The 25,412-nt window shown below is 43.5% G+C and overlaps 2 protein-coding genes across 2 annotated transcripts in view; one reads left to right on the top strand and one right to left on the bottom strand.

Annotated features, from left to right (window-relative positions):
* Positions 1–17,910, top strand: part of KLB (klotho beta) — a 51,084-nt gene extending 33,174 nt beyond the window's left edge. Inside the window, exon 6 of the mRNA XM_084626152.1 lies at positions 12,564–17,910. Coding sequence (XP_084482278.1) covers positions 12,564–12,958 — 395 coding nt within the window. The 3' untranslated portion in view covers positions 12,959–17,910. The remainder of the gene's footprint in view (positions 1–12,563) is intronic.
* Positions 17,769–25,408, bottom strand: RPL9 (ribosomal protein L9). Its single transcript, XM_084626156.1, has 8 exons — positions 25,327–25,408; positions 24,745–24,791; positions 24,549–24,664; positions 22,977–23,072; positions 21,994–22,126; positions 20,149–20,229; positions 19,504–19,621; positions 17,769–17,910 (listed from the first exon to the last, which is right to left on the bottom strand). Exons 2-7 carry the CDS (start codon positions 24,788–24,790, stop codon positions 19,515–19,517), a joined length of 579 nt encoding a protein of 192 aa, XP_084482282.1. The 5' UTR covers position 24,791; positions 25,327–25,408; the 3' UTR covers positions 17,769–17,910; positions 19,504–19,514.
* Between the last annotated feature and the right edge of the window lie 4 nt (positions 25,409–25,412).

Genomic DNA, 25,412 nt, shown 5'->3' with positions numbered 1-25,412 from the left:
GTCTATTTTTGCTCTTCAATATCAATAGGCGCCATATGTTCCCAGTACCCCTGAAAATCAGACCACTTATTTAGGTGGCTAAATATAGATTTAGGTGGCTGTTAGGCATCCACATTTTAAAACAACGAATTTAACATTTCTAGTGCTATATTAGTTTTCAAGGAATTTAGGAATAATGAGTATTTTTTTGGTTTGTTCATTAATATCCTATATGCATTCCAGACACTGAGTTACAATCTCTAAATAAAGGGGAAAATGTTCTTGTGCGAATAGCTCCGTGGAAAGATTTAGTTTTACAAGCAAGGCTATATCGTAGACATTTATATATACTACCTAAGAGAGCTGATACTGCTCAGAATGTTCCCATGCTTTAAGGAAGAACCAAAAACTTGCCATCTCCAATCCCATGTATTCATTTGGTATCCAACTATTTAATTCACATAAAAGATTAAATCTCTTTAGAAGATTGTACTTAATGTTGCTCAAATATAACTGCATGTTATAAGCCAGTTGTTTGCAGTGGTGTTGTAGCTATGTAAGGTAGGTGAAATAAATCTTTGAATGGGCCAACTTCTGTTGGTGGAAAGGACAAGGTTTTGAGCTTCACAGAACTTTTTTTCAGGTCTGGGGAAGGTAACCATAGTGTCTAAGCAAAATACAAATTGAGACACTGTTAAGCATAGCAGATTCACACATGCTATAGGAGACCACTTAAAATTAAGTGGGCAGTTAAGAATTAGCAGGCAGGGTGTCTTACAGAGTGTTGTAATGAACCATAAAACCATGTTGAGGCCATGATTTTTAAGATTTAGTAGAGTTATGAATTTAAGTTCCCAGGCTCATCTTTAGAAGGTGTTATGCAGGTTTCCTTTGAGGCCGAGGACTGAGAGGTCAGATATGCCATGATCACTTTGTGAAAAGTGTTTGCCTGTGGGTGATAGGGGGTTTTGTCTTTTATCATTTTTCAGTGTGAGTTCTTTTGAGAACATAGCAATAGTCTGGGTTCATCCACATAGTTATTGTCGGGGCATTTGATACACTGAATGAGGTATACCACATGTTGTGATAAGTCTGGGTAGGACCCAAGAATCTTGAAAGGTGTGTTGTGGGGGGTATTGACCATTGTAGCGGTGAAGATATGTCTACAAGTTTTGCATCTATTGTTCTGGCAGGGTCTTGTGCTGCTTTGAGTTTGTGTGTCCTCGTCTGTGGGGAGCTTGTTTCTGATGATGAGCTTGGTGAGGTAGTGGGGTTGCTTGAAGACCAGAAGAGAGAAGTTGGGAAAGATTTTTTCTTCGAGTGCTGGTCCCTATGTGTATTCCACAGGTGGGGAACACATAAGCGTTGTGCGCCCGAGTCTGGAAATTCTTCAAAGCAGTGTCTGCTGTCCCACACACATGCAGTAGCTCTCCTCGTGCTCTTGACTGAGGATATAAGAGGCAGTGATGGTCAACGCCTCTCCAGTTCCTTCTTACTTCCACATTGCATGAGTCAGAATTGTTTCTTCCTTCACTTCATTGTATAAACTGTAAAGAAAGAAAAAAAACTTCTAAATAGTTATATTTCTTAGCTTAGTAGTTAAAGTTTACAGTATAGTGTAGAGTATTTCTTTCTCTCTGGTTAGGGAACCCCTCCCCAACTCCAGAATCATGCCTAGAGTCCCATGATTCAAGAATTGCATCTCCCTCTCTATCAGTGATGAACGTCAACAGTGCCTGTACTGTCTGGGTGAGGTGCAATTCTGCAAAGTGCAGTATCTTTCACTCCTTCCCACCCAGAACTTGAGAAGCCCAGGAGCTTTGCCTGTGAAAGCCCCTGGTGGAGAAGGCTATGAGTCCCCTCTCCAGTCTTGGCCAGGGACACACCCCAGTGCATCAACCTCAATTGACCAGCAGTGTCGCTCCAAGCCCGTGCCTTAGACTGGAAACTTCAACATCTAAGCCCAAAGACTCTTCTTCTAGGGTTCCCCATGAGAGTAGAGGGCACACTCATGGGGCAAGGACAACTCTCCTTCAAGGACTGTCCATAAGAAACACACTTCCTCTCCGAGCTTTTCCAAGTCAGGAGAGACATCGCATATGGAACCTAAGGAACTGGCTCTGATGAAGATCCCCAGATTGGAGGGCAAGGTGCATAAAGAGAAAGATCCTTCAGTTTCATCGATCACCTGAGCAAGCGTAAGGACAGACATTTCACTGGTTCCGTCTATGAATGCTCGTCCAGACCCATCATCAGTACCACCTCATTCATCTAAAGACCAGCTGGCTGCTGCAGATGCACCAGGTCCTTCAGACTTGACTGCTGGAACCCCTCACCCACCAGAGTATAGGAAACTTACATAACATTGGAGGATATTGTCCTCCATCATCCGCAGTCTCCACGTCTTTCCGGCCTTGCCCTTGTGAGCGATGTTATTATTCTGGAAAAGGAGTCTACATAAATGTCCCAGGAGTTGTCCCATCTCCAACTGTCTGGCAGAAGTGCTGTGGTACCAATGGTACCACTATCGATGGAACAGTTCTCGGATTCAGATGAGTCAGAGGAGCTAGCCGCACCAGTATCTCCATGGAGACAGTCGAGCCCCAATGGATAGTCGAAGGATTGTGCTCGCCATTCCTCTGGGTATAACACTCTTTCTCCCCCCCACCCCCAATCCAGGACCGCTCATATTGATTCTCTTGGGGTCTATGGGTCCCACAGCCAATCAGTCCCTCTTTCTTGCCTGATTGGGATCCATTGAATCCTTATGGCAGGCATCTGGGCACTTCTCAAGAGTTATACAGCTCCTCTCCTTCTCGCCAACTGGTTCTGTTGGAAAGCTTGTATGAGGAGGAAGAGCTGGAACTGGATCTGCAGGTGCCGATGGTTCTGAAGGGTGTCTCTTCATCATCCACGGACAAAGCAGTCACTACTCCTTCTCTGCAAGATGACCACTGGCAGTACTAGGAGCTGTTACAAAGAATTTTCAGTGACCTACAGATCCCATTGGATAAGGTCCAGGACCCTCAAAACCCGGTACTGGACATGTTACAACTGCAGGGACCAAGTAAGGTAGCCCTTCTGGTCAATGAGGCCATACTAGAATGGGCCAGAATGGTATGGCACACTCCAGCATCCTGGGCCTCTACACTGAAAACAGCCGAGAGGCGATATTTTGTTCATGCTAAAGGAGCTGAATTTTCATTCTCCCATACTGCCTCCAACTTGTCGCTGGTACAGGGGGCTACAGAAAGAACTTAGCCGCATTATCAAACGGCGGCCATGGCAGATAAAGACTTTAAGAGACAGGACCTCTTGAGGAGAAAGGTCTCCTCCAGAGGCCTGCAATTTTGTGTTGCTAACTACCAAGCTTTGTTAGTGAAATACAATTTTAATAAAAAGAAAAGGAGTACTTGTGGCACCTTAGAGACTAACCAATTTATTTGAGCATGAGCTTTCGTGAGCTACAGCTCACTTCATCGGATGCGTACCGTGGAAACTGCAGCAGACTTTATATACACACAGAGAATATGAAACAATACCTTGTCTGTGTGTATATAAAGTCTGCTGCAGTTTCCACGGTATGCATCCGATGAAGTGAGCTGTAGCTCACGAAAGCTCATGCTCAAATAAATTGGTTAGTCTCTAAGGTGCCACAAGTACTCCTTTTCTTTTTGCGAATACAGACTAACACGGCTGTTACTCTGAAACAATTTTAATAATTATTCCAGGCATGCAGACTTCAGACATAAGTTTCCCATGGAGGACAGGGCCAAATTTCAGTGTTTTTTTTTCAGATGAGGGGGAAATAGTGGCAAAAGTAGCCCTCCAGGCTGCACTGGATGCAGCAAACATAGCTTCCAGAAATTTGGCCAGGGTTTAGTCGTGAGGAGGGACTCTTGGCTATAATCATCAGGGTTTCTTAGGTAGGTCTAAAACACCATCCAGGACCTCCCCTTTGATGAGTCTAATCTCTTTAAAGAGAAAACAGACAAGACCTTACTCACTAAAGGACTCCAGATTGCCTCTGCATTCCTGGGGGATTTATACTTTATCCCCTACGAGGAAACACCAGAGGGAGTCCTATAGACCAAGGCCACCCCCACCTCATGCACCTTTATTGCCAGGTGCCCAGCTGAGCCTCCACACAAATGCCAGAGGATTTTGAGGCCTTGCTTCTCAGCCCCCTCTACTGCCACAGCCTCTACTCACTCCCAGCTACTGGCCAAGAACCATATTTCACATATTGGTCGAGACCACCACTGATGCTGCCCATCTTTTCCCCCTGTCACCCTTGGGGGCTGTCTCACACCCTTCGCCCACAACTGGAACAAGATCACTAGGAACAGTTGGGTTCTGGAGATTATCCATCAGGGAAACTCCATAGAGTTCCTCTCCTTCCTGCTTCATAAGCCCCCTTCCTAGTCCCCCTTCAGGGACCACCCTCACAAGATAATTCTTCCGGACACAGAATCCCTTTTACACCGAGGGGCAATAGAGCGCATCTCACCTCATTGCCACAGAAGGGGGTTCTACTCCCCACATTTCCTAATTCCCAAAAATGATGGAGGGTGGAGACCCATCTTGGACCTTTGGCAACGCAACATCTTTACGTGAACTCTGATATTCCAGATAATTATGTTGGCATTGAGTATCCCCTCTCTTCAGAAAGGGATGCAGTTCATGACTCTCGACATGAAGGATGCGTATTTGTATGTGGACATTCACCCACCACACATGAAGTTTCTGCATTTTACACTTGGCCAGGAACACTTCCAGTTTCAAGTCCTCTCCTTTGGCCTCATTCCAGCACCCAGAATATTTACAAAGGTTTTCTCTGTGGTAGCCGCCCAGATGAGATGCCAGGGCTATATGGTATTTCCATACCTGGACGATTGAGTCCTAGTAGGCCAACCTCATCAGGTGCTCAGGTTGGTGACAGGGTTTCTCTACAACTTTTGGCCACCCTAGGCATTTGCATAAACAAAGAAAAGTTCATTTTATTGTCCAGTTACCCACAAGGTCAGTAAACTTTATTGGGGTGATGTTGGACTCAGTTTCTGTGAGAGCATTCCTCCCTGCAGACAGGTTTCATACAATGAGCAACCTGATTTCATGTATTACCCACAGTCCGCAGACTGCAGTGCACAGGTGTCTTTCACTGTTAGGCCACATGATGCCGTTTACCAGACTCCAGCTGCGGTGTCTTCAAGCTTGGCTCCATTCAATCTACTGACTGAAGAAGGACCATATCAACTCCGAGGTTCCCACCAGAATTATCACCTCCCTCGCTTGGTGACTGAACCCTGAAAATCCATTGTCAGTGTTCCCTTCAACCCTTCCACGTCCAGGGCCAGCATTGTAACAGACACCTCCTTTCTGGGGTGGGATGCCCACATGACAACCACACTGCTCAGGATTCCTGAACCCCACACGAAGCTAGGCTACATATAAACATATGGAACTGAGGGCAGCCTGCTTTGCGTGCAAGGCCTTTCTTGCTCATATGCTCACTCCATGTATAAATAACAGCCAATATCACTATGGTGGTCTATATAAACAAACAGGGAGGAGTGGGATCTTGTCCCCTCTGCCTGGAAGCCATCAGACTTTGGAACTGGTTAATCAGGAACCACATCACAATACAAGCAGCGTACCTTCTCAGTATCCCAGAGAAAACCTTTGTAAATACTCTGGATGTTGAAATGAGCCCAAAGGAGAGGACTTGAAACTGGAAGTGTTCCTGGTCAAGTGTAAAATGCAGAAACTTCATGTGTGATGGGTGAATGTCCACATACAAATACACATCCTTCATGTCGAGAGTCATGAACTGCATCCTTTCTGAAGGGAGGGGATAATCAATGCCAACATAATACAACTCCCTTGCTGACAAACAAAGCAGAAGCTTCTCTCCAGACCATGAGTGGGAGGTTCACAACACAGTCCTAAGTGAGAGATTTACAAAGTGGGGTAGTCCACTATGAGACCCCTTTGTGTCCCAAATGAACAGAAAGCTCCCCTTGTATTGTTTCAAAGGAGCCATGGGTTGCGATTCCCAGGACTGCGACCTTCTGCTGTCTTGGACAAACAGCCTCAGATATGCCTTGCTTCCCATTCCCCTGCTTCCACTGGTCGTAGGGAAGATACATCATGACAGAGCCAATATCCTTCTCCTAGCATCCTATTGGACCAGAAAGTTCTGGTTCACAGAACTTCTAACAATGTCTGCCCACCCACCAATCATGATCTTCCCATTCCCAGATCTCCTAACCCAGGAAGGAGGGGAAATCAAGCATCCCAATCTAGTCTCACTGTACCTCACGTCCTGGTGTTTGGATGGGGGTTGGAAACAGAATGCTCATGCTCAGCGCTCGTTCAGGTGATCCTTAATCAAAGTAGAAAAGATTCTACTAGAATCTGCTATCTGGCCAAATGGAGATGCTTTTTGGCCTGGCACAACTCCATCAACATTCTCCAGTTACCTTAAGCATCCCAGTTGTCCTAGACTATCTCCTGTCCCTGAAGACTTCATGTCTCGCTATTAGTTTGCTGTGAGTACACCTAACAGCAATTAGTGCTTTCCACCCTCCGTTGGAAGGACATTCTGTCTTGACGCACGCAGCTACAGTACGATTTATGAAAGGTCTGATCAGTATCTTCCCACCAGTGCTTAAACCTACACCTCAATGGGACATTGACCTCATCCTGTCAATACTCACAGGTCTGCCTTTCAAACCAATGGTGACATGTGCCATCACCCACCTGTCCGTCGTTTGGCCAGGAAGCTCAGAGCCATCATGGCAGAACCTCCTTATACAGTGTCACAAAGACAAGGTTTCTCTTTGGCTACACACCAAATTTCTCCCCAAGATTGTTTCTCAGTTCCACATCAATCAAATGATACACTTACCTATATTTTTCCTGAAAGCCCCATGCTTCCTCTGAAAATGAGTCTTCACTCTCTTGATGTCCGGTGTGCCCTGGCGTTCTACCTGAAAAGAATCAAACCCGTTAGGAAATCACCAAGACTTTTTGTCATAGCAGAAACATTGCATGGGCAAGTCATATCCTCCCAGAGGATTTGTAAGTGGGTTTCAGATGCATCTTGGAATGCTACAAAATAGCAAAAAAATCCTCCTCCTGTGGGTGTCATAGCTCACTCCATGTGAGCACAAGTTGCCTCCATGGCATCCCTATCTGACATCCCTCTGCAGGGCAGCCACCTGGAGTTCTATCCGTATGTTAACGACACACTATGCTCTAGTTTGTGCCTCAGCTGTGGATGCAGTAGTGGGATCGGCATCTTTGCTACCAGCTTCCTCGCACTTGCCTCCAGTCTGAACACTGCAATCACCCACATGTGGAATACGCATAGTGACCAGCACTCAAAGAAGTAGTGGAGGTTACTTATTGTAACTGGAGGTTCTTTAAGATGTGTGGTCCCTATCAGTATTCCACTACCCATCCCCCTTCAGATCCTGTTAGATGGGCAGTAAGAAGAGGAACTGGAGAGGCGTCGACCTTCAATGCCTCTTATATCCTCAGTCAGGAGTACAAGGAGAGCTACTGCATGTGTATGGACCAACAGACACTGCTTTGAAGAATTACCAGACTCAGGCACGTGGTGCACATGCATACCATATGTGTGAAATACAGATAGGGAACACACATCTCGAAGAACCTCCAGTTACAGTAAGCAACCTACACTTTCAGGATGTGGTCCCCACAAAACATGGGTTGTAATTGTTTGATGACACCCCATATTGGTTCCAGTGTGGGGTGGTAGGTGACAACTAGGAGTGTGGAGTCAGTGGTTTGTATTTTTCCCCCCAGCATTGAAGCAGGCTCTTCTAGATTATTTGGGTGGCTTGTTCCATGAGGCAATATGCTTCATTTCTGAAGTTTCAGAGTAACAGCCGTGTTAGTCTGTATTCGCAAAAAGAAAAGGAGTACTTGTGGCACCTTAGAGACTAACCAATTTATTTGAGCATAAGCTTTTGAGAGCTACAGCTCACTTCATCGGATGTATACTGTGGAAAATATAGAAGATCTTTTTATACACACAAAGCATGAAAAAATGGGTGTTTACCACTACAAAAGGTTTTCTCCCCCCCACCCCACTCTCCTGCTGGTAATACCTTATCTAAAGTGATCACTCTCCTTACAATGTGTATGATAATCAAGTTGGGCCATTTCCGGCACAAATCCAGGGTTTAACAAGAACGTCTGAGGGGGGTAGGAAAAAACAAGGGGAAATGGGTTACCTTGCATAATGACTTAGCCACTCCCAGTCTCTATTCAAGCCTAAGTTAATTGTGTCCAATTTGCAAATGAATTCCAATTCAACAGTGTCTCACTGGAGTCTGGTTTTGAAGTTTTTTTGTTGTAATATCGCAACTTTCATGTCTGTAATCGCGTGACTAGAGAGATTGAAGTGTTCTCCGACTGGTTTATGAATGTTATAATTCTTGACATCGGATTTGTGTCCATTTATTCTTTTACGTAGAGACTGTCCAGTTTGACCAATGTACATGGCAGAGGGGCATTGCTGGCACATGATGGTATATATCACATTGATAGATGCGCAGGTGAACGAGCCTCTGATAGTGTGGCTGATGTTATTAGGCCCTGTGATTGTGTCCCCTGAATAGATATGTGGGCACAGTTGGCAAGATGTCATCAATATAGTGCAAGTAGAGTAGGGGCGTTAGGGGACGAGAGCTGAGGAAGCGCTGTTCTAAGTCAGCCATAAAAATGTTGGCATACTGTTGGGCCATGTGGGTACCCATAGCAGTGCCGCTGATTTGAAGGTATACATTGTCCCCAAATGTAAAATAACAAAGAAAATAACAGAACGCATCTAGCCATCACCTTCAGCCCCCAACTAAAACCCCTCCAACGCATTATTAAGGATCTACAACCTATCCTGAAGGATGACCCAACACTCTCACAAATCTTGGGAGACAGGCCAGTCCTTGCCTACAGACAGCCCCCCAACCTGAAGCAAATACTCACCAGCAACCACATACCACACAACAGAACCACTAACCCAGGAACCTATCCTTGCAACAAAGCCCGTTGCCAACTATGCCCACATATCTATGATTCTTTTTCCTACCCCCCCCCCCAGACGTTCTTGTTAAACCCTGGATTTGTGCCGGAAATGGCCCACCTTGATTATCATACACATCGTAAGGAGCGTGATCACTTTAGATAAACTATTACCAGCAGGAGAGTGGGGTGGGGGGAGAGAAAACCTTTTGTAGTGGTAAACACCCATTTTTTCATGCTTTGTGTGTATAAAAAGATCTTCTATACTTTCCAAAGTATGCATCCGATGAAGTGAGCTGTAGCTCACGAAAGCTTATGCTCAAATAAATTGGTTAGTCTCTAAGGTGCCACAAATACTCCTTTTCATTTCTGCAGTGTCCTTGTTTAGTGAAGGTGGTTTTAAGTGTGTATCCCAGATGTTCTCTTTGAAGCAAATGTTGTGGTATCTAAGTGTGTGACTGTAGATAACAGACTTTTTGGCACATCTGAGGTGGTTACTGGATCTGTGGAGGTAAGTGTGGTGATCCATGGGTTTCTTGTATATAATAATTTTCAACTTCTGGGACACTGAGATCAGCTACAATAACAGAACCCTACAAATGACTTTATACAATAAGTTGGTTCAATAAAAGACATTTACCTCACCTGCCTTGTTTCTATTATGACCCAGGGCATGGTAAGGGAAATCAGTTCTAAAGATTAAACTAAACTAGGAATTTTTTCCTTTGCATCCCGAAGTCCCTACAAAGAAATATAACTATTTTCCTATAGGGAATCCTCAGGCTAGTTGTCATGAAATTCTTATTTTTAAAACTGTAGAAGTGTATCTCTTCAAAGAGAGCCCAAAAGTTCAATTTATAAAACTTACTTTTACAAAATTAGCTTATTTAAATAATATTATGGATTTTCTCTGTGCTTACATATGAATTCAAAGGTGAAATGGTGAGTAATTATTTTTACTATTTTGTTTTTTAAAGTAGCTATAATTTTATCTCCTAAGGGTCATTTTAGGTGTTAGGAATGTGTATTATTTTTATTGGAGTAGTGCCTGAAGATCCCAGTCCCTGATTGGGGCCCCTTTTGGCTAGGCCTTGTACACACTTATAATGAGCAGGTAATCCTTGCTCCAAAGTGTTTACAATTCAACCTACTGTTTCAGGGGAAATGTGCAACTTTGAATCTAGCTGCTGTTTTGAGGGGTTGCAGATGTATGTTCTACTCAAGTATGCACATGCCAAGCTCATCAAAGCCGGAGAACTTTGCCTTGCAGTACCATAGGGGTGGTTCTTGTGTCTTCTGGCCCTTAGCCCCTCCCCAGGATATTTAAGGGCAGCACTGATCCAATACCCCATAGTTCCTTCTCACCACCCACAGCTAGAGTCGCAGCATTTGGTGTAGTAGTTTACCTCACTGTTTGTTTCAGTTTTTTTCTGGAACTTTGTTGTATATAATTAATTGTTAGCATAGTTTAGTATTACCCTTAGATTTAGCTGTAGTACTTAGAATAGATAGATAATTATCCTGGGTGATGCCCTCACCAGGGTTTAAACATTGCTCATTATGTAGAGTGGCTATCCCCAATAGTGACCCCACACACTATGTTTGTTGTGCCTGGGAGAAGGGCATATTAAAGAAAGGTGCTCCATCTGCGAGTGATTTAAAAAGAGCACACAGGTGGCGAGGGACGAGTCTAAAGCAGCACCTTTTAGAACATGCCATCTGGGCCGGTTTAGCACTGGGAGCCTCCACAGATCATCTGGCCCCACACTCCTCTTTGGAGCTGACATGGAATGTTGCTCCTGGCTTAAGGACTGGTGCTTCCCTAACAAGAAAGTTCTCCTTTCTCTGGTCCTTCAGGGAGAAGGTATATCACAATGACTTATGGAATAGCTTGGATGCCTCCTCCGCAGAGGTTGAGATACCATTCAACAAAGTTTCGAGTGACTTTGATTTCTTTTCTCAGTGACTTTTTGATACTGGACATTTGCAGCACTGCTATGTGGTTTTCCATACATACTTCAACCAAATACTATGCTATTATGTCTGCGTCCAAACAAGGTCAGCGCATGACTTCTGCATTTGTGGAGGCTGGGCACGAGCACCCTAGAAATGGGGGGCCATGCCCCTTGCTCTGCTCTGAGGCCCACCCCCACTTGACCTTCTCCCCGCAAGGACCTGCCCACACTCCGCCCCAAGCCCTGCTCTGCCTCCCTCCCTGGCCCCCTCACCTGCCACTCGCACCTCTTCGCCCCCTCAAGCCCCTCACCCACTGGGGGCAGAAAGGTGCAAGTGACAGGTGGGCCCTCGAGGGAAGGGGAGGAGCTGGAGCAGAAAGAGAAGCTGCACGGGATGGGGGTAGGGGGGAAGTGGAGCAGCACAGGATGAGCCGGAGTGGGGCCTCGGGGTGGCACACCTCCAGAGGGAAGTGCACCACATCCCTTTTGGGGAGGCTTAGCTTCCCCTGGCCTCTTATACCCGCCGCCCATGCAACCAGATCAGATGCAAATTTTGGGAAGGCGCTCTTGCAATTGCATTTTAAGTAGATTCTGAGCCCTACCTCCTTCTGATACTGCTTATGAGTCATGTGAGTGGAATACACATCTGCAGCCACTCAAAGAAGAAAAGATGGTTACTTACCTGTAGTGTTACTCTTGTTCATGATGTGTGTGCAGACGTGTATGCCACAAGCCACCCTTCATCCCGTCTGCATCAAAGTCTCAATTCTTGACATTCAATGCAAAGAAACTGAGAGGTGTAGGGGCAACCCCATCCTTAAATAGCTTGGAGAGGGGCTAAGGCCAGAGGGTATGAGCAGTGCCCCATACAGGTACTGTTAGGCAAAGTTATCTGGCTTTGGTGCGCTCAATGCACGCACACCTGCATGGAATACACATTGGCACCCACAGCTCAATGAACAGCCGTTACAGCACAGGTACATAACTGTCTTTTGCTTGGCAGGTAAGTGAAAACTATTTTACTATAATAGCCTAGTATAGGGATTCCTAATCTTTCAGAGCTGCCGATTCCCTCTCAGAATGTTTTTTGACCTCTTTTTCCAAAACCACTCATCCAAACTATGATTAGACTCTGTGGGGCCAGATTCTTGAAGGTATTTAGGCACCTAAAGATAGAGATAGGTACTTTTGAAAATCCTACTAGGTGTCCTAACTCCCGTTGATTTGAAGGGGAGTTATGCGCCCAGCAGTTCTGGGAATCTTGCGAAGTACTTATCTGCATCTTTAAGTGCCTAAACACATTTTAAAATCTGGTGCTAGTAGACTAAAGTCAGGACTGTAATGTGTGAACTCCTGAATTCTAATTCCACTCACTAGATCTCCTTGGTGATGATTAGAATAACCATGGCAATTAGGTATTAGGATTAATTAACTATTTATATAGCACACTGAAGTAACTATTTTGTTTTATAATGCAGTTATAATTTTTACCTTTTATAAATGTTGCAGTCATTTGAGATCTTAAATAGCTTTTCATACATAAGGAGAATTTATCAACATTCATTCCTTTTTTTTCAGCATATCACATTGATAAAGTAAAGATTAGAGGTTATTATGCATTTAAACTGACTGAAGAAAAATCAAAACCCAGATTTGGATTCTTCACTTCTGATTCAAGAGCCAAGTCTTCAATACAAATTTACAACAACCTGATTAGCCGCAATGGCTTTCCTGGAGAGTATTCTAGTGATCTATGTGATCAATCAGAGGAAAAAACACAGTGTACCTTCTGTTTGTTTCTCTCACAAGAGAAGCCTCTGATATTCTTTGGCTGCTGCCTTTTCTCCTCTTTTGTCCTGCTTCTAACAATTATAATTTTTCACAAAAGAAAAAGAAGAAAACTGTATAGGGCAAAAAACTTCCAACACATCTGTCCCCCATTTAAAAAGGGACACAAAGCTACTCTCAACTAGATTCATCACTGTCTGCATCTGCTTTCTGTATAGGATAAAGAGGATGGGACAATTTCTGAGAAGCACTATGTGAGTCACTCCAGTTATACACACCAAATAACATTCAGTGGAGGAATGGAAAATAATTACACAAGGGAGAAGAAAAACTGATGTTGATGGGTACCAGTGATTTTTATCGAGCTTTTGAAGCAAGTTAAATGGTTTCTCCTTGTGCCCTGGAATCATTTGTTAACTAGTTTGACTTGAAAAGATATTAAGCTGTGAGAACTGATGTGCACTTTTATATATAAATGTCTTCAAACTAGAAATTTTGTGATGGACACTCAGATATGTTTGGTCATTGATAAGTTTGTATCTGCAGTTCTTTGCAAATGTGACAGCTTTAAAAAATTCCAGTTAAATTCAACACCAAGGATTAAATAGTTTGGACCAGATACTGGTCTTAGTTGCAAAGGCATAAATCTGACTAACTTCATCATTGACATAAATGCCTAACTCTGACACTGTGAAAGTTGAGATTAAGTAATGGCTCCTAGGACAAGTTGGGAACAAGACATTATGATATACAACCACTGCTTGTTTTCCCCTGGAAGGTAGGGACAAAAATCAGTCAGTCGTGTACAGATTTTTATTACTGGAAACCATTAAAACAAGCTCTATTAATCCATCACAGAAAATAGATATGCACACAACTATAAGTAATATGTATTTATTTCTGGAAAATGTGCAAACTGGCTGAGCCTCCTGTACTCTTGGTAAACTGCCAGTGCAGCCCTCAGTGTTGCAAATCCTGTCATAAAGAAATATGAGAGCAGTTTGTTTAGAAATGTCTATTCTCTCAAGAATTCTATGTGTATTCTATTAAAAATGACATTTTCACAGGCTCATAGGTGTCTCAAAACTACCTTATTTTCACTAAACCTGTTGTCTAACATATTTGTGTTTATAGAGATTACATTTACCCCACAATGTCTCTTACAAACTGTATTTTATGTGATGTTTAGAGATTGAGATGTTCCCATTCACATTGGTTTACTTTTTCTCTTGGCTCATTTGGTCAGTGGACAAAGCTCCCAGATATTGTTTCAGCACCCACCGTCTATTTCTACGCTACAAAGTCTTTGGCAGCATAGCTCCCATGGATAGACACAGCATACACAGAGAGCAGCTTTTCTTGTGGTGTAGGAACACCACAGCCCCAAACAATATTAGCTATGCTGCTAAAAGCTGTCCTTTGTGGGCATAGTTGCATCTACACTGATGGTGTGTTTTTTCTTAAACATAGTGGTGTCAGTCAGGGGTGTGTTTATTCACACCCTGAGCTACCTTGAATTCGCAACAGAAATAGAATAAATGTGATATTCCTTTTGGAAGCCTGCAGTTTGGGTATAACTACCCTGTTGTCTGGATAAATGTACTGAATAGGATGGCATGGTGTCATATATACCAGCCATAATTCTGGGTCCTTTGGGTTTGGGTTCTTTGCTGCCCACCATCTGAGGACCTCATCATATGCCTATGCTAAATATCTGAAAAAAGACACACCTCTCTGGGGGTTTCTTTCACATATTAAGCTTGCATATACATAAAAGGCCAGGTCCAATTCTCTAGTGCATTAGCCACCTTGGGCTTATTTTCTCCATCCACATCCTCCAGCTGATACAGCAGGGTGAACATATCCACATATTCTCCTTTCCAAATTTGTTTTCCCTAAGTGTTTGATAAATTCTCATAGCGCTTCCCATTCTCAAAAGAACTTGTGGTCAGTGTGTAAGGATGGGTAGCCTGCTACCTCTGGGGGGGGGGGGAAGAGGGGAGGGAGAGGAAAGCATCAGCCCCCTCTATTGCAGTTAAAACATCTGTCTTGGGTGCACTGCCCCCGTGCATCCTACTTTCAGTCACCTGCCTCCTCAGCCCAGGGCCATGCTTCCCCCACACTTAACCCCCACACCCCAAGAAAGAGGCAGCCCTCTTACACCTCATAGGACCAGTTTTCCACTGCCCTAGGTGGGGGCAGAACTGCAGCTCTGAACATGGTGCACAAAGGCCTACTTCCAGCCCCCTCCCTTGCAGGGAGATGCTGGCAACCCTCACCACTACAGCCCGGGGGGGGGGGCCGCAGCTGGGATGCCTGAACAGTCCTGCAGGGAAGCTCTTATTTGACCACCCTTGGGTGGTCCACTCACCTTCCCCAACCTTGGCCTCTGAGCCCAAGACCTTGCTCCCAGAACCCCTCCAGAGACTCTGTCCCAGTTCTCCCTTAGTCAGGGCTCCTCTAACACCTCCATCCCCATTGACTGAGCCACAACCCTGCTCCCCACATACCACCTGCTGCTAGGTGTACAATCCTAGCAGTGAGCCCAGCTGCTGTGTGCCTGCCACCTTCAGCAGCCTGGATGGCTGCTGCCACCACCACCCAGCTCCAGGTGCTCACCCCAGAAAGAGGTATTGCTCTCATAGCTTCGGTCCTACCCCTGCCACTCGTGGAGGGGACACACACTTTGCCCTAGCAGCTACTGCTGCTGTAGTGTGGCTGAGTTCTCCAGCCAGGCCCCTTCCAGGAATTGTTGCAGCAGCAAGCTATCCCCACAAAAGGGCACATGGATCCCAAGGAAGGTTTTAAATTGAGGCGTGTGCATGTGTGTGCAAAGAGCCAATTGCATGCCATGTGCCCATCTGGCCTATGGGAGGAAGAGACTCCCCTTCTGTCTGCCAGGCACATTCCAACATGTGACACTAGGGACAGGCTCTCCCCTCATGCCACCTCCACTATTGTCCCCTTCAGCCAACAGGAGGTGGAGAAGCCCCTTCCAGCATGTATCAGAGCCACAAGAAGGGCTCTCCCCTCCTGACAAAGGGAGTTACAGTAGGCATGAGCTTATGCATACAAGGATCATCATACACACATTCTGTTGTAACCATGGTTGATAGCCTATCAGCCATTGTGAAGGGAAGCTTCCAGATCAACCCTGCAACTCCACAAATCTCTGGGCAACAACTGCAGGTAGGGCCAAGGCATGTACACCCACATGCATCAGTGGAGGGATTGAGAGCACAACAGGCTGGGATATTTTTGTTCATCCTGGTGACATGGCAGACAGGATGCAAGGCCACTTTGTCAATGTAGGAAGCAATTAGAGGAAGGACAGATCTCTCCTCAAGGACACAGAGAAGCAGGAGATAGGCAGCCTTAACTTAAAGTTACGTTTGTTTGTAAAAGATATTCTAATTAAGCAGAAACAGTGAGTACTAGTTTTGAGGCTTATCTCCTACTTTGAGAGATTGCATCATTTAAATTTTAACTGTATTTTGCAGAGCTTTGCGTTTATTCCCACATTTCTTTACAAAGTAAGTATTTCTTCAAAGCTTGTATGTGTAAGTTAATAATGGTACTGCAGATTTTATATGCAAAGTGTTATGTGACAGGGCTACAGTCACAAATTTGTTAGCTCTGCAGCCACACACTAAGAAAAACTTAACCATGGAGCAGTTCACTCCAAGCTGACAGAAGGTACCCACAATATTCAAAGCATCTATTTAGACTTTGCAGCGAAGACCCATGATTTCTGCAGCAGACAGGGAATTTCTGCAGTAGTTTCATTTAAGTACAGTGGTATTTAAATAACTGAAAATATCACAATGGTAGTCTTGTTTTTGACTAAGTTCATAAAGGTCTTACTCAATTAAATGGCAATTTTTTGTCTGTAGCCCAGTAACTTGAACATCATAGTTCTAAATTTCAGAGACCATTGTATTCATCAGTGTCCACATTCCTACTCATTTTCAGGAAAAACTGAAGACATCAAAAGGGAGAAAATGGGGAACACATGAAGCCCCCCAGCCACTTCCAAACACCTTATAAATGGTCTAAAATCACCTAGCAGACAATATTCCTATCTCAGCCTGTCCTCCCACTAGTTTAACATGTTCACACCCTTCAATGATTTATTCCTCAGGCAGAAAAATGCTAGGGGAAGAGGGTGACATGGGGGGCACAGAGCCCCTTCCATGGAGGAATGAGGGTTCAGAGCCCCCGCTATAGGGGGCAAAAGTGGGGGACTTGGAATGGGTGGAGGGAAGAATGTGGCACAGAACCCCTGGTGAGGGAAAACTGGAGGCACTGCTATGGGAATGGAGTGCACAAAGAGCTCCTTCCATGGGAGTCTTAGAGAAACCCTGGTGAGGGCACTGCAGGGAGTCCTGGAAACAAAGACCAATGGACAGTAGCACATATGGAGTTTGTGGAGTGGAATAGAGGGATGCATGCAAGGAACTTGGCCTACACGAGCTACAAAGTATGCAGCCCCTACTGATATTTGGATTTTATTCTATTGTCCTCATCTTTAGTCTTCAGTTTACAATGATAACTTGACTAAAGCAGCTGTTGGTGAAGCAAGTTTTAGGAACTGTCAAGGTAACCTGAACCTTTGAAGTCAGAGAAAGAATGAAATGGGATTATCGAATAAACATATTAGAGTTTGCTTCTTCTGCTGAAGTGATCAATAGTTTTCACCATTTAAAAATCTTTACTTCAGAGTTAGCACTTCAATTACATGAACTGGACAGTCCACACATCTCAGAGAAATCATTTCAGGCTGCTTTCTTTTACACTAAGGTTCTGAGAGGCTATGAGTTACGTACACTGTTAATGGATGGCAAAAACATACAACCGTCTACTATGGCATCTTGCAAAACTAACTTGGGGAACTGCTTCTCCAAAGAGTAATATTTTAAGATAATTTTAAATTTAATATAATAATACACCGAATTATAGCCATTGTTATTCAGATCTTAAAGTCAGAACTCAAAATGTGGAATACTTGTTTTATTATTTTTTTTTTTTAAACACATCATTGTGTTCAGTGTTACACCAGACTTCCCATTCGGTACTTGCTGTATCAAGTAGTAAGTTACGGATGTCCCACTTGTGGTTTGTTTCAGAATCTAGACAACTGAAAGTAAGAAGAGTGCTAAATTATAAAACAATATATACAGTTTTAAGCTTTACTATGTCAGTGCAATCCCCTCTAAATTCCCTTAGATTTATTACTAAAAGTTTGTGGATATCTCAATATATTTTAAAAGCATATCTGATATAAAGCATAGAAAACTGTTCTACTTGTTAAGCATCACTCAAGAATTCAGACATAGAATCTTGTCACATTTTGATCATTTAAGCAGGAACATAGTTCAGATGCAATGCAAGTAGCTGTTCTTCACCCATTTTTCAGTTGGGTTGACTAAAGCAAATGGTCAAAGTCAATGGCTCAAGAGTAACTAATCTTCTCCCTCCCCCAAAAGAACAGCACTAAAATGGAATAAATAGTCTTGCACATGGCTGAAGTGACCTCTACATAGCAGGTGATAACAGGGTTGATGTTTTAAATTGGCTTTGTCTGGGTGGAATATGTCTGTTTCAAGTGGAATCCACTGATACTAAAAAGTTAAAATTGCTGTACTAAAACTTTAGTAAAGTTAAAATAGAAATAGCCAATTTGCATATTCCCTTGCTTTTATGCTGCAGAAGGTACTCGTGACACTAATTTTAAATGCAACTTGAGACTTTTGCAGCCATCTGACACGCTGGTATATTTTGCAAACAAAATATAATCGTATTTGGATGAAAAAGCTGGTGGTATAAACGTCTGTAGACTGGTGAAAAAATCCTAAAGGAAAAGCTTGTAGCACCATTTAACTGTAAGTTACTTCCATAATATTAAGTGTTTTAGTTTCATTGTTTGGTAACAGAGGACAAATACAAATGCATCAAGAAACTCAGTAATCAAACAATAGTGCATCAATTATTCAAAGTTAAAAAAATTATCTGCTCCTCAAGTGAATGGATGCCATGTTGGTGGGTTTACAGCTACTGAATGGCAAAAATACTAGGCAATGAATATGTTGCTAAATCTTCCTATCAATACGCTGCTCTGTGCCATCACCAAACTAAGGAGCAAAAAAGTCTTACCACCAAATTCAAATGAGTCTGCACTCCAATGCATCAAACCAGATAGGAACCTGAATAGCAGCTCAAGAGTGACAAAATATTGCTTGAAGACCTCAGCTATGGCATTATGCACCATGCTCAGGAGAACAAAGCCCAGACCTGATCTACTCTTAAGTTTTACCAATCTGTGTCAGTCAGGGGTGCAATTTTTTACTGACAATTATACCAGTAAAAGCTCTTGTGTGGATGCATCTGTACTAGTATAGAGGTGCTTTAATATTAGCATTGCTTATTTTGCTTCCTGAATCAGAAAAACCTACACTGGTTTAAGCACTTTTATATCAGTATAATTACATTTAACCATACTGGGGGTTGCCTCTAACATATACTTAAAGCAGAAAAACTTAACTATAGACCAGTCCCTACTAGCAAGTAACTTTTCATGTTACCTGTTCAAGAGCACTGCCCCACGCACCCGTATTGATCATTCCCTGTTCCCAAAAATCTGCTGAAGTCTTTAAGACGGGGACCTGATTTATCAAATTACACATGTACCTTTGAAATTATAATACAGAATGTTACTGCATAAAATACCAACCTATTATAGTTTTATTCATCAGCCTGTTGTACTGTTCCCTTCTCGGAAACATAGATACCATCCAAGAATTTTCTGATATCCTTGTTCTTGACTGTGGTGGCCTGCTGGATCAAGGCAGCTACAAAAAAAACAAGAAATTTAAGACATAGCAAAGACGGTGCCCTAACTCAGCCCATTCTTATACACACTCCAACATTTCAGCTGATGACACAGAACTCAAACAGGAGATGAAATAGCTTAGAAGGGATACTGCCAACTTGAAATGACTAAACTTCTTTTTAAGCAGCCTGGAACTTTCAGGTGCCAACTCCTCTCACCAACAAGAGCTTTACAATAATGGTTTTAAATGTTTTTCTGCTGCTGCATAAAAGAAACAAAATAAAGCTATACAGGGTCAGTTTTACTGCTTTCCAAGTAAATGCACTGACAAATAATATTTGTGTCTTCCATTCTTACGCAATAAGTAGTACTTAATTTCTAGACAGAAGTTGATTTGAGCTATCACTTCAATTCAGTGAAGTTTTTCAGGAACAGTTTGTTAAAATATAAAAAAAAAGTTCCTGAATTGACACCTGCAAATTAAAGGGCTAGTCCTACAGCTTAGTGACACATCTCTCTCCCTCCATAAATACTTAGTATACAAACCTGAGTTTGATACCAATTCAATGTCATTCCCTTCAAGAATCAACTCATCCTTCTGGGCTTGAGATACTGCACAGGCAACACCTAAGGGAAAGGAAAGTACACAGTAAGCTGTATATTTATCTGTGGAGGTATGGCAGATGCACTTTATGTAACTTCTAAACATTCAAGGAAAAACAGTCGCTGTTTCAGAAATCCTGTTTGACTTCATTTATAGATCCATAAAAGACTATATGGATATTACAATAATTAGCTTCCTATTATTTATTACAATAGCATCCAGAGGCCAATATTAGGACTGCCCCCTGCTTTGTGCTAGGCACTATTATACATACAAAGTTTCAGCTGCTTTCCCTTATAAAGCAGATTAAAACCTTCTCACCCTGTAACTCAAATCAAAACCACCCTGTAACTCAAATCAAAAATGAAGTGTAACATTAACAGATACAAGAGTTCGAAAATTTAAGAATCCATTTTGGATAGTCTAACAGCTTGGTCTGTTAAGCTCCAAATTTGGCTGAACATTATTCAGTTATCACTTGGGCACTTCAGAAATTCTGATGGCTAGTTTTGGATATGTCTGCTACTTTCTTTTTTAATTCAAGAACTGCACAAGTGAGATTAGTGAGGCCAGCCATTAGATCAAAATTTTACCTCTTACCCTCCATGCGGGCCAAAGACATTCCTGTATCTTCACAAAATCCTCAAAGACCCACCACTATCAATGCCATTATAAACCACAAAAATAAGGTAGCCAAATAGACAGAGTGACAGCACCCACATAAATATCAGCCCTTATTGTATCTGCTAATGTTGTCTGAGATGCAACCAGTTATCTAACCTGATGCTTTCATCCAAAGTGGAGATCAAACAGATCAACTTGATTTACTCTAAAGTCCTTCCCATTGTCAGGTAATGGGTGTCCATTATAGCTCTTATTCATATCTGGCTGTGAATTCACAAGCTTTAGACAATCCTGAATATGAGCAAGAGCTGATTAATTCATTTACTCTAACCTGCTTGTCAAAATGTCAAATCAAAAACTTAAGTATTTTTTGTGAATTAAGTTGTAGTACAATGGGTAAGGCTAGTTTATAGGAATGCCTCCAATGGCAGATATTTAATCTCTACAGGTATAAAATGCAGTTAGGGTTACATGTCCATTTGTCCAATAAACTTAACCAAAATGGCTACTGCCACAAACACATAACACACTGATGGATTACAGATAAGAGTGTATGTCAAATGAATAAGCTTGTTTGAAATTGTACTTTTGAAAGATTTCTGCAGACAGGCTGCAAACTAAGCTTTTCATATGTATCCTTAAAATAAATGTAAAGTTCTTACAGCAGTTAATTTTTCTGTACTCACTGTATTAAAGAGACTTAACACTGACCTCCCTACATAAAGCTACAACTTTACAAGCTTCATCAAGATTGCTACTTTTTTTAAGTCTAAATTAAATATTTCAAGTGATAATGAAAAATGTTTAGAACAAAGCCAAAAGCAGAAGTTTGTCATGCATGTATCTTGGAAACTAATAAAATCAAGATTGCATATGCGGGAGTGCCGATGCAAAATATGGGACCCTCAGAAAAAGTCTGGATCTATCCTGGTTTATTAAGAGATTATGATTTTCAGATGTTGATCATTCACAGCTTCTACAGAAAAATCGATCTGTTGTGAGCACCGAGCACCTTTGAAAGTCAGGCCATAAACAATATGTCTTCTGATGCCCATTACAAAGTTCACAGCATCGAATCTTACTAGAAGCAAGTTTGTTACAACAACATATTCACAGCATGTTCACTTCAATTTGCAAAGTATAAGGCCTCTAACTAGACTTACCTGGTCTCATGCGTACCCTGCGGATATATTTCTCTCCCAGGAAGTTACGGATTTCCACAAGTGAGCCATTTTCCTGTATAACTACGTTGATGGGGAAGTGAGCATACACAGACCTCATTTTGTAACGAAAGCCCTGGGAGTAACCAAATCAAAAATTTCACCATGCAACTCAAATGTGTTACAGCAGCATTTCTCAAACTGAGGTCTGCAAGGGTACTCGAGGGGGTCTGCGGGCCCCCGCACATCAACTCAACTCCTCCCCCACCTTCCCAGCATCTCCTGCACACCAGAGAAGTCCAGGAGGCCCTGGGAGGGAGGAGTAGGAGGGGGGACAGGGCCCACTCAGGGGAGGGGGCAGAATCATGTCCGGGGCAGCCTTGCTGATCAACTCCTCCCCCTCCCTCCCAACACCTCCTGCAGCTCCCCTGCGTGCAGGAGGCACTGGGAGCGAAGGTGCTCGGGAGGGGGAGGGGGGACGGGATCGGGGAAGAGGAGGGGCAGGGTTGGAGCGGTGGCAGGAAGAGGTGGGGCCGGACCTTGGAGGAAGGGGCGGAGTGGGGCCAGGCCTAAGTGTTGGTTGCTGGGAGTAGGCAGCAAATTTTAAAATCAAAATGGGGGTCCTCGGGTTACTGAAGTTTGAGAACCGCTGTGTTACAGAGCTATAAGACTGCAAAACTAGGAGATACATTTAAGAGTTACTGGACAAATGTGATGAAATGTTAGACAGTTTCTGGAGAGTATTTTAACTTTTAATACAGAAGAGTTGCTTTTGAAGAATCAAGCCCTAAAGATCTTTAATGTTTCTGCTTAACATTCTCTCCCAACTCTAAAGTGATCTCACTGGCAAAGGCAAGATCACAGGTAACCCACACTGTATACAGTACCTTTCATTTAGCATGGCTACAAAAATTCTCATAAGAATGAAGTTGTCTGAAATTGTTAAGAATCAAATGACAAATATTCTATTTCAAAATAAAACTTACCAATGTGACACCCTTGATCATGTTTTGAACATGACTGCAAATTGTACGAACAGTTGCCAGCTCCTTTCTGTTACCCCACCATTTGTCAACCCGTAGCTATAATAAAAGTTCAGCAAAGCGTTCAGTTTCAATTCAGAATTAACAAACATGTTACACATAAGGAATTAAACTGGTTTTTGTATAACCTTCAGCAAATCACTTAATCTCCACAAACCTCAATTTCCACATTTGTGAAATAGAGCTTTTAACATGTATAAAGGAGTCTGAGGAATACTGATGCAAAGTGCTTTAAAACCCTCAGATGACAAATATTTGTGTGAGTGCAAAATATTGAACAGGAAGAGAAAGTACAGGGCAGTAACAAAGCAAACTTCCTGGCATTGTTCCATCAACCTTTTCCTGTATGGACTGTCTAGGTGAGAAGCTAGCTCCTTTTCTATATACATAGAAATATTTGACCTCTCCACACTGCTAACTATGGTGATGGCAAGTTTTGTGCTTGTTCATTAGCAAAAGCATTAACCAATTTCACGTATCACCAGGCAGCCCTCCAATGGCGTATTTCTTAATCTATGCACTGGAAATTGTATGCCATTCTTTACATGTTAAGCAAAACACTAATGTGCCAGACCTATACTCTTTACCTCAAAGATTTTAAGCAGGTTTTAATACTCACTTTGTCAAATGTTCATTCAAAAGGTATTAGGTTAGGGAAATGTTTTTAGAATGTCTTGTTTAGAAAAAACTTGAAAATATGACTTCCCAGTAAGCAGAATCAAGCTTTCTATCTAGCCTCCTTGTAATCACCACCAAACACCAACTGAACTTGGTGATGAATGCATAGCTAAGGTACCAATGAGCACCCCCCCCCCCCCAAGTCATGGCCCAGCAGAACTGGAAAAGAAATTTGAAAGAGCAGACCAGGCACATCAGCTACCTTCATCTGCTATTAAATGACATATCCAAGAAAACTTAACTAAGATGCACTGAGCTATCAATGCAGCAGAATTCTAGGTTAATCTTGCTTACTACATATAGTTACAGTTTAAGTAATAAAATACTATAGCTGAACAAAATTAATTTGGGAAATCTAAAAGCATCCTTCAGTAAATGAATAAAATGTTCATTCAACATTTCTAATTACATACATACCCCACAATTTTTAACACTGAAAACCTCCTCAAAACTGTACCTCCAAAACTGAACATTTAAAAAGAGCATGCCTGCTGACAGACACTCGTAATACCTGACTGCATATCAATACTGAACCCTGACTCAAACACCCAAGATGCGCCTAGCCACCTTAGAAACTTATATGATCCCTTGAGCACCTCACAATCTTTAGTATTTAGACTCACAATACCCTGTGATATAAGAAAATACTACTGTCACTTTTTAAAAAATACAAGAACTCAGACAAGCAAGGCTAAGTGACTTTCCAAAAAATCACACAGGACGTTCGTGGCAGAGCAGGGACTTAAACTTAAATCCCTCATTAGTACCCCAGACACAAGATCATCCTTTCTCTCTCTGAATATAGAAATAATCCCAAAATATCCCTACAATGCTCACCTTCTTGTGCTTCTTTCCCAAGAGGGAGAGCTCTACATTGATGTGGTTAAAATCCCGTCGCAAGGTTCCTCTGGGACCTTTCACAATAACTGCCCGGCCCTTCAGAGAAATGTCGACTGGAAGACAAGAAAATCTAGTGTTAACCTGTTGCAGGACGAGAGTACAAAGCTTACGTGCCACTAGCAAGGGACTGTACCTTTCTCCGGGATGTCAACAGTCTGGTTGCTGAGAATGGTCTTCATTCTACAACGACAAGCACCGGGTGAGGGCAGAGACAACAGAGACCCGCCCTGCGCCTTCCCCAGCCAGCCAGCCAGACCCAGCCCAGCCCAGCCTCTCCGGCCCGGGGCCCACAGGCCAAGGGAGCGGCCGCGCCGCCGCTCCACGCCCCGGCCACGCCGCGCAGGGAGCCCGGAACGCGGCTAGCGGGCTGCCCCGCGCCTGGGCCCCCGCCATGAACACTCCACAACAGGGGGGCGGGGGTCACTGCGGGCGGGGCAGGCTCAGACCCGCGAGCGGCCGCCGCAGACCTGGCCTAGCAGCTCCCGCCCGGCCCGGGGAACCAGCGCCGGGCCCCGGCCGAGCTTCCCCGAGACCGGGGGAGGGGGGGGGAGGTCTGTGCCGGGGGCTCTCCCCGACGGGCCGGGGGCAGGCACATCCCCGGGGCGGCCAGGACAGTCCCTAGAGCCGCCCTGTGCCCGGCGCGGCATCGTCGGGGCGCGGGGGGGGGCCCGGTGCCGCGGATGGAAGCAGATCGCGGCCAGGGGATAGCCCTTACCTCGCTGCAGACCGAGGGGAAAGGGAGAGCGTCTTTCGTCATCGCGTTCTTGTATCCCGTCCGCCTAGGCCTGACGTCATCACGTT

This window comes from Lepidochelys olivacea, assembly GCF_965140295.1.
Source record: "Lepidochelys olivacea isolate rLepOli2 genome assembly, chromosome: 4".
Taxonomy (NCBI): Eukaryota; Metazoa; Chordata; order Testudines; family Cheloniidae; genus Lepidochelys; species Lepidochelys olivacea.
Note: the sequence above shows the minus strand (reverse complement) of the source record. Positions and strands in the feature narration are given on the sequence as shown.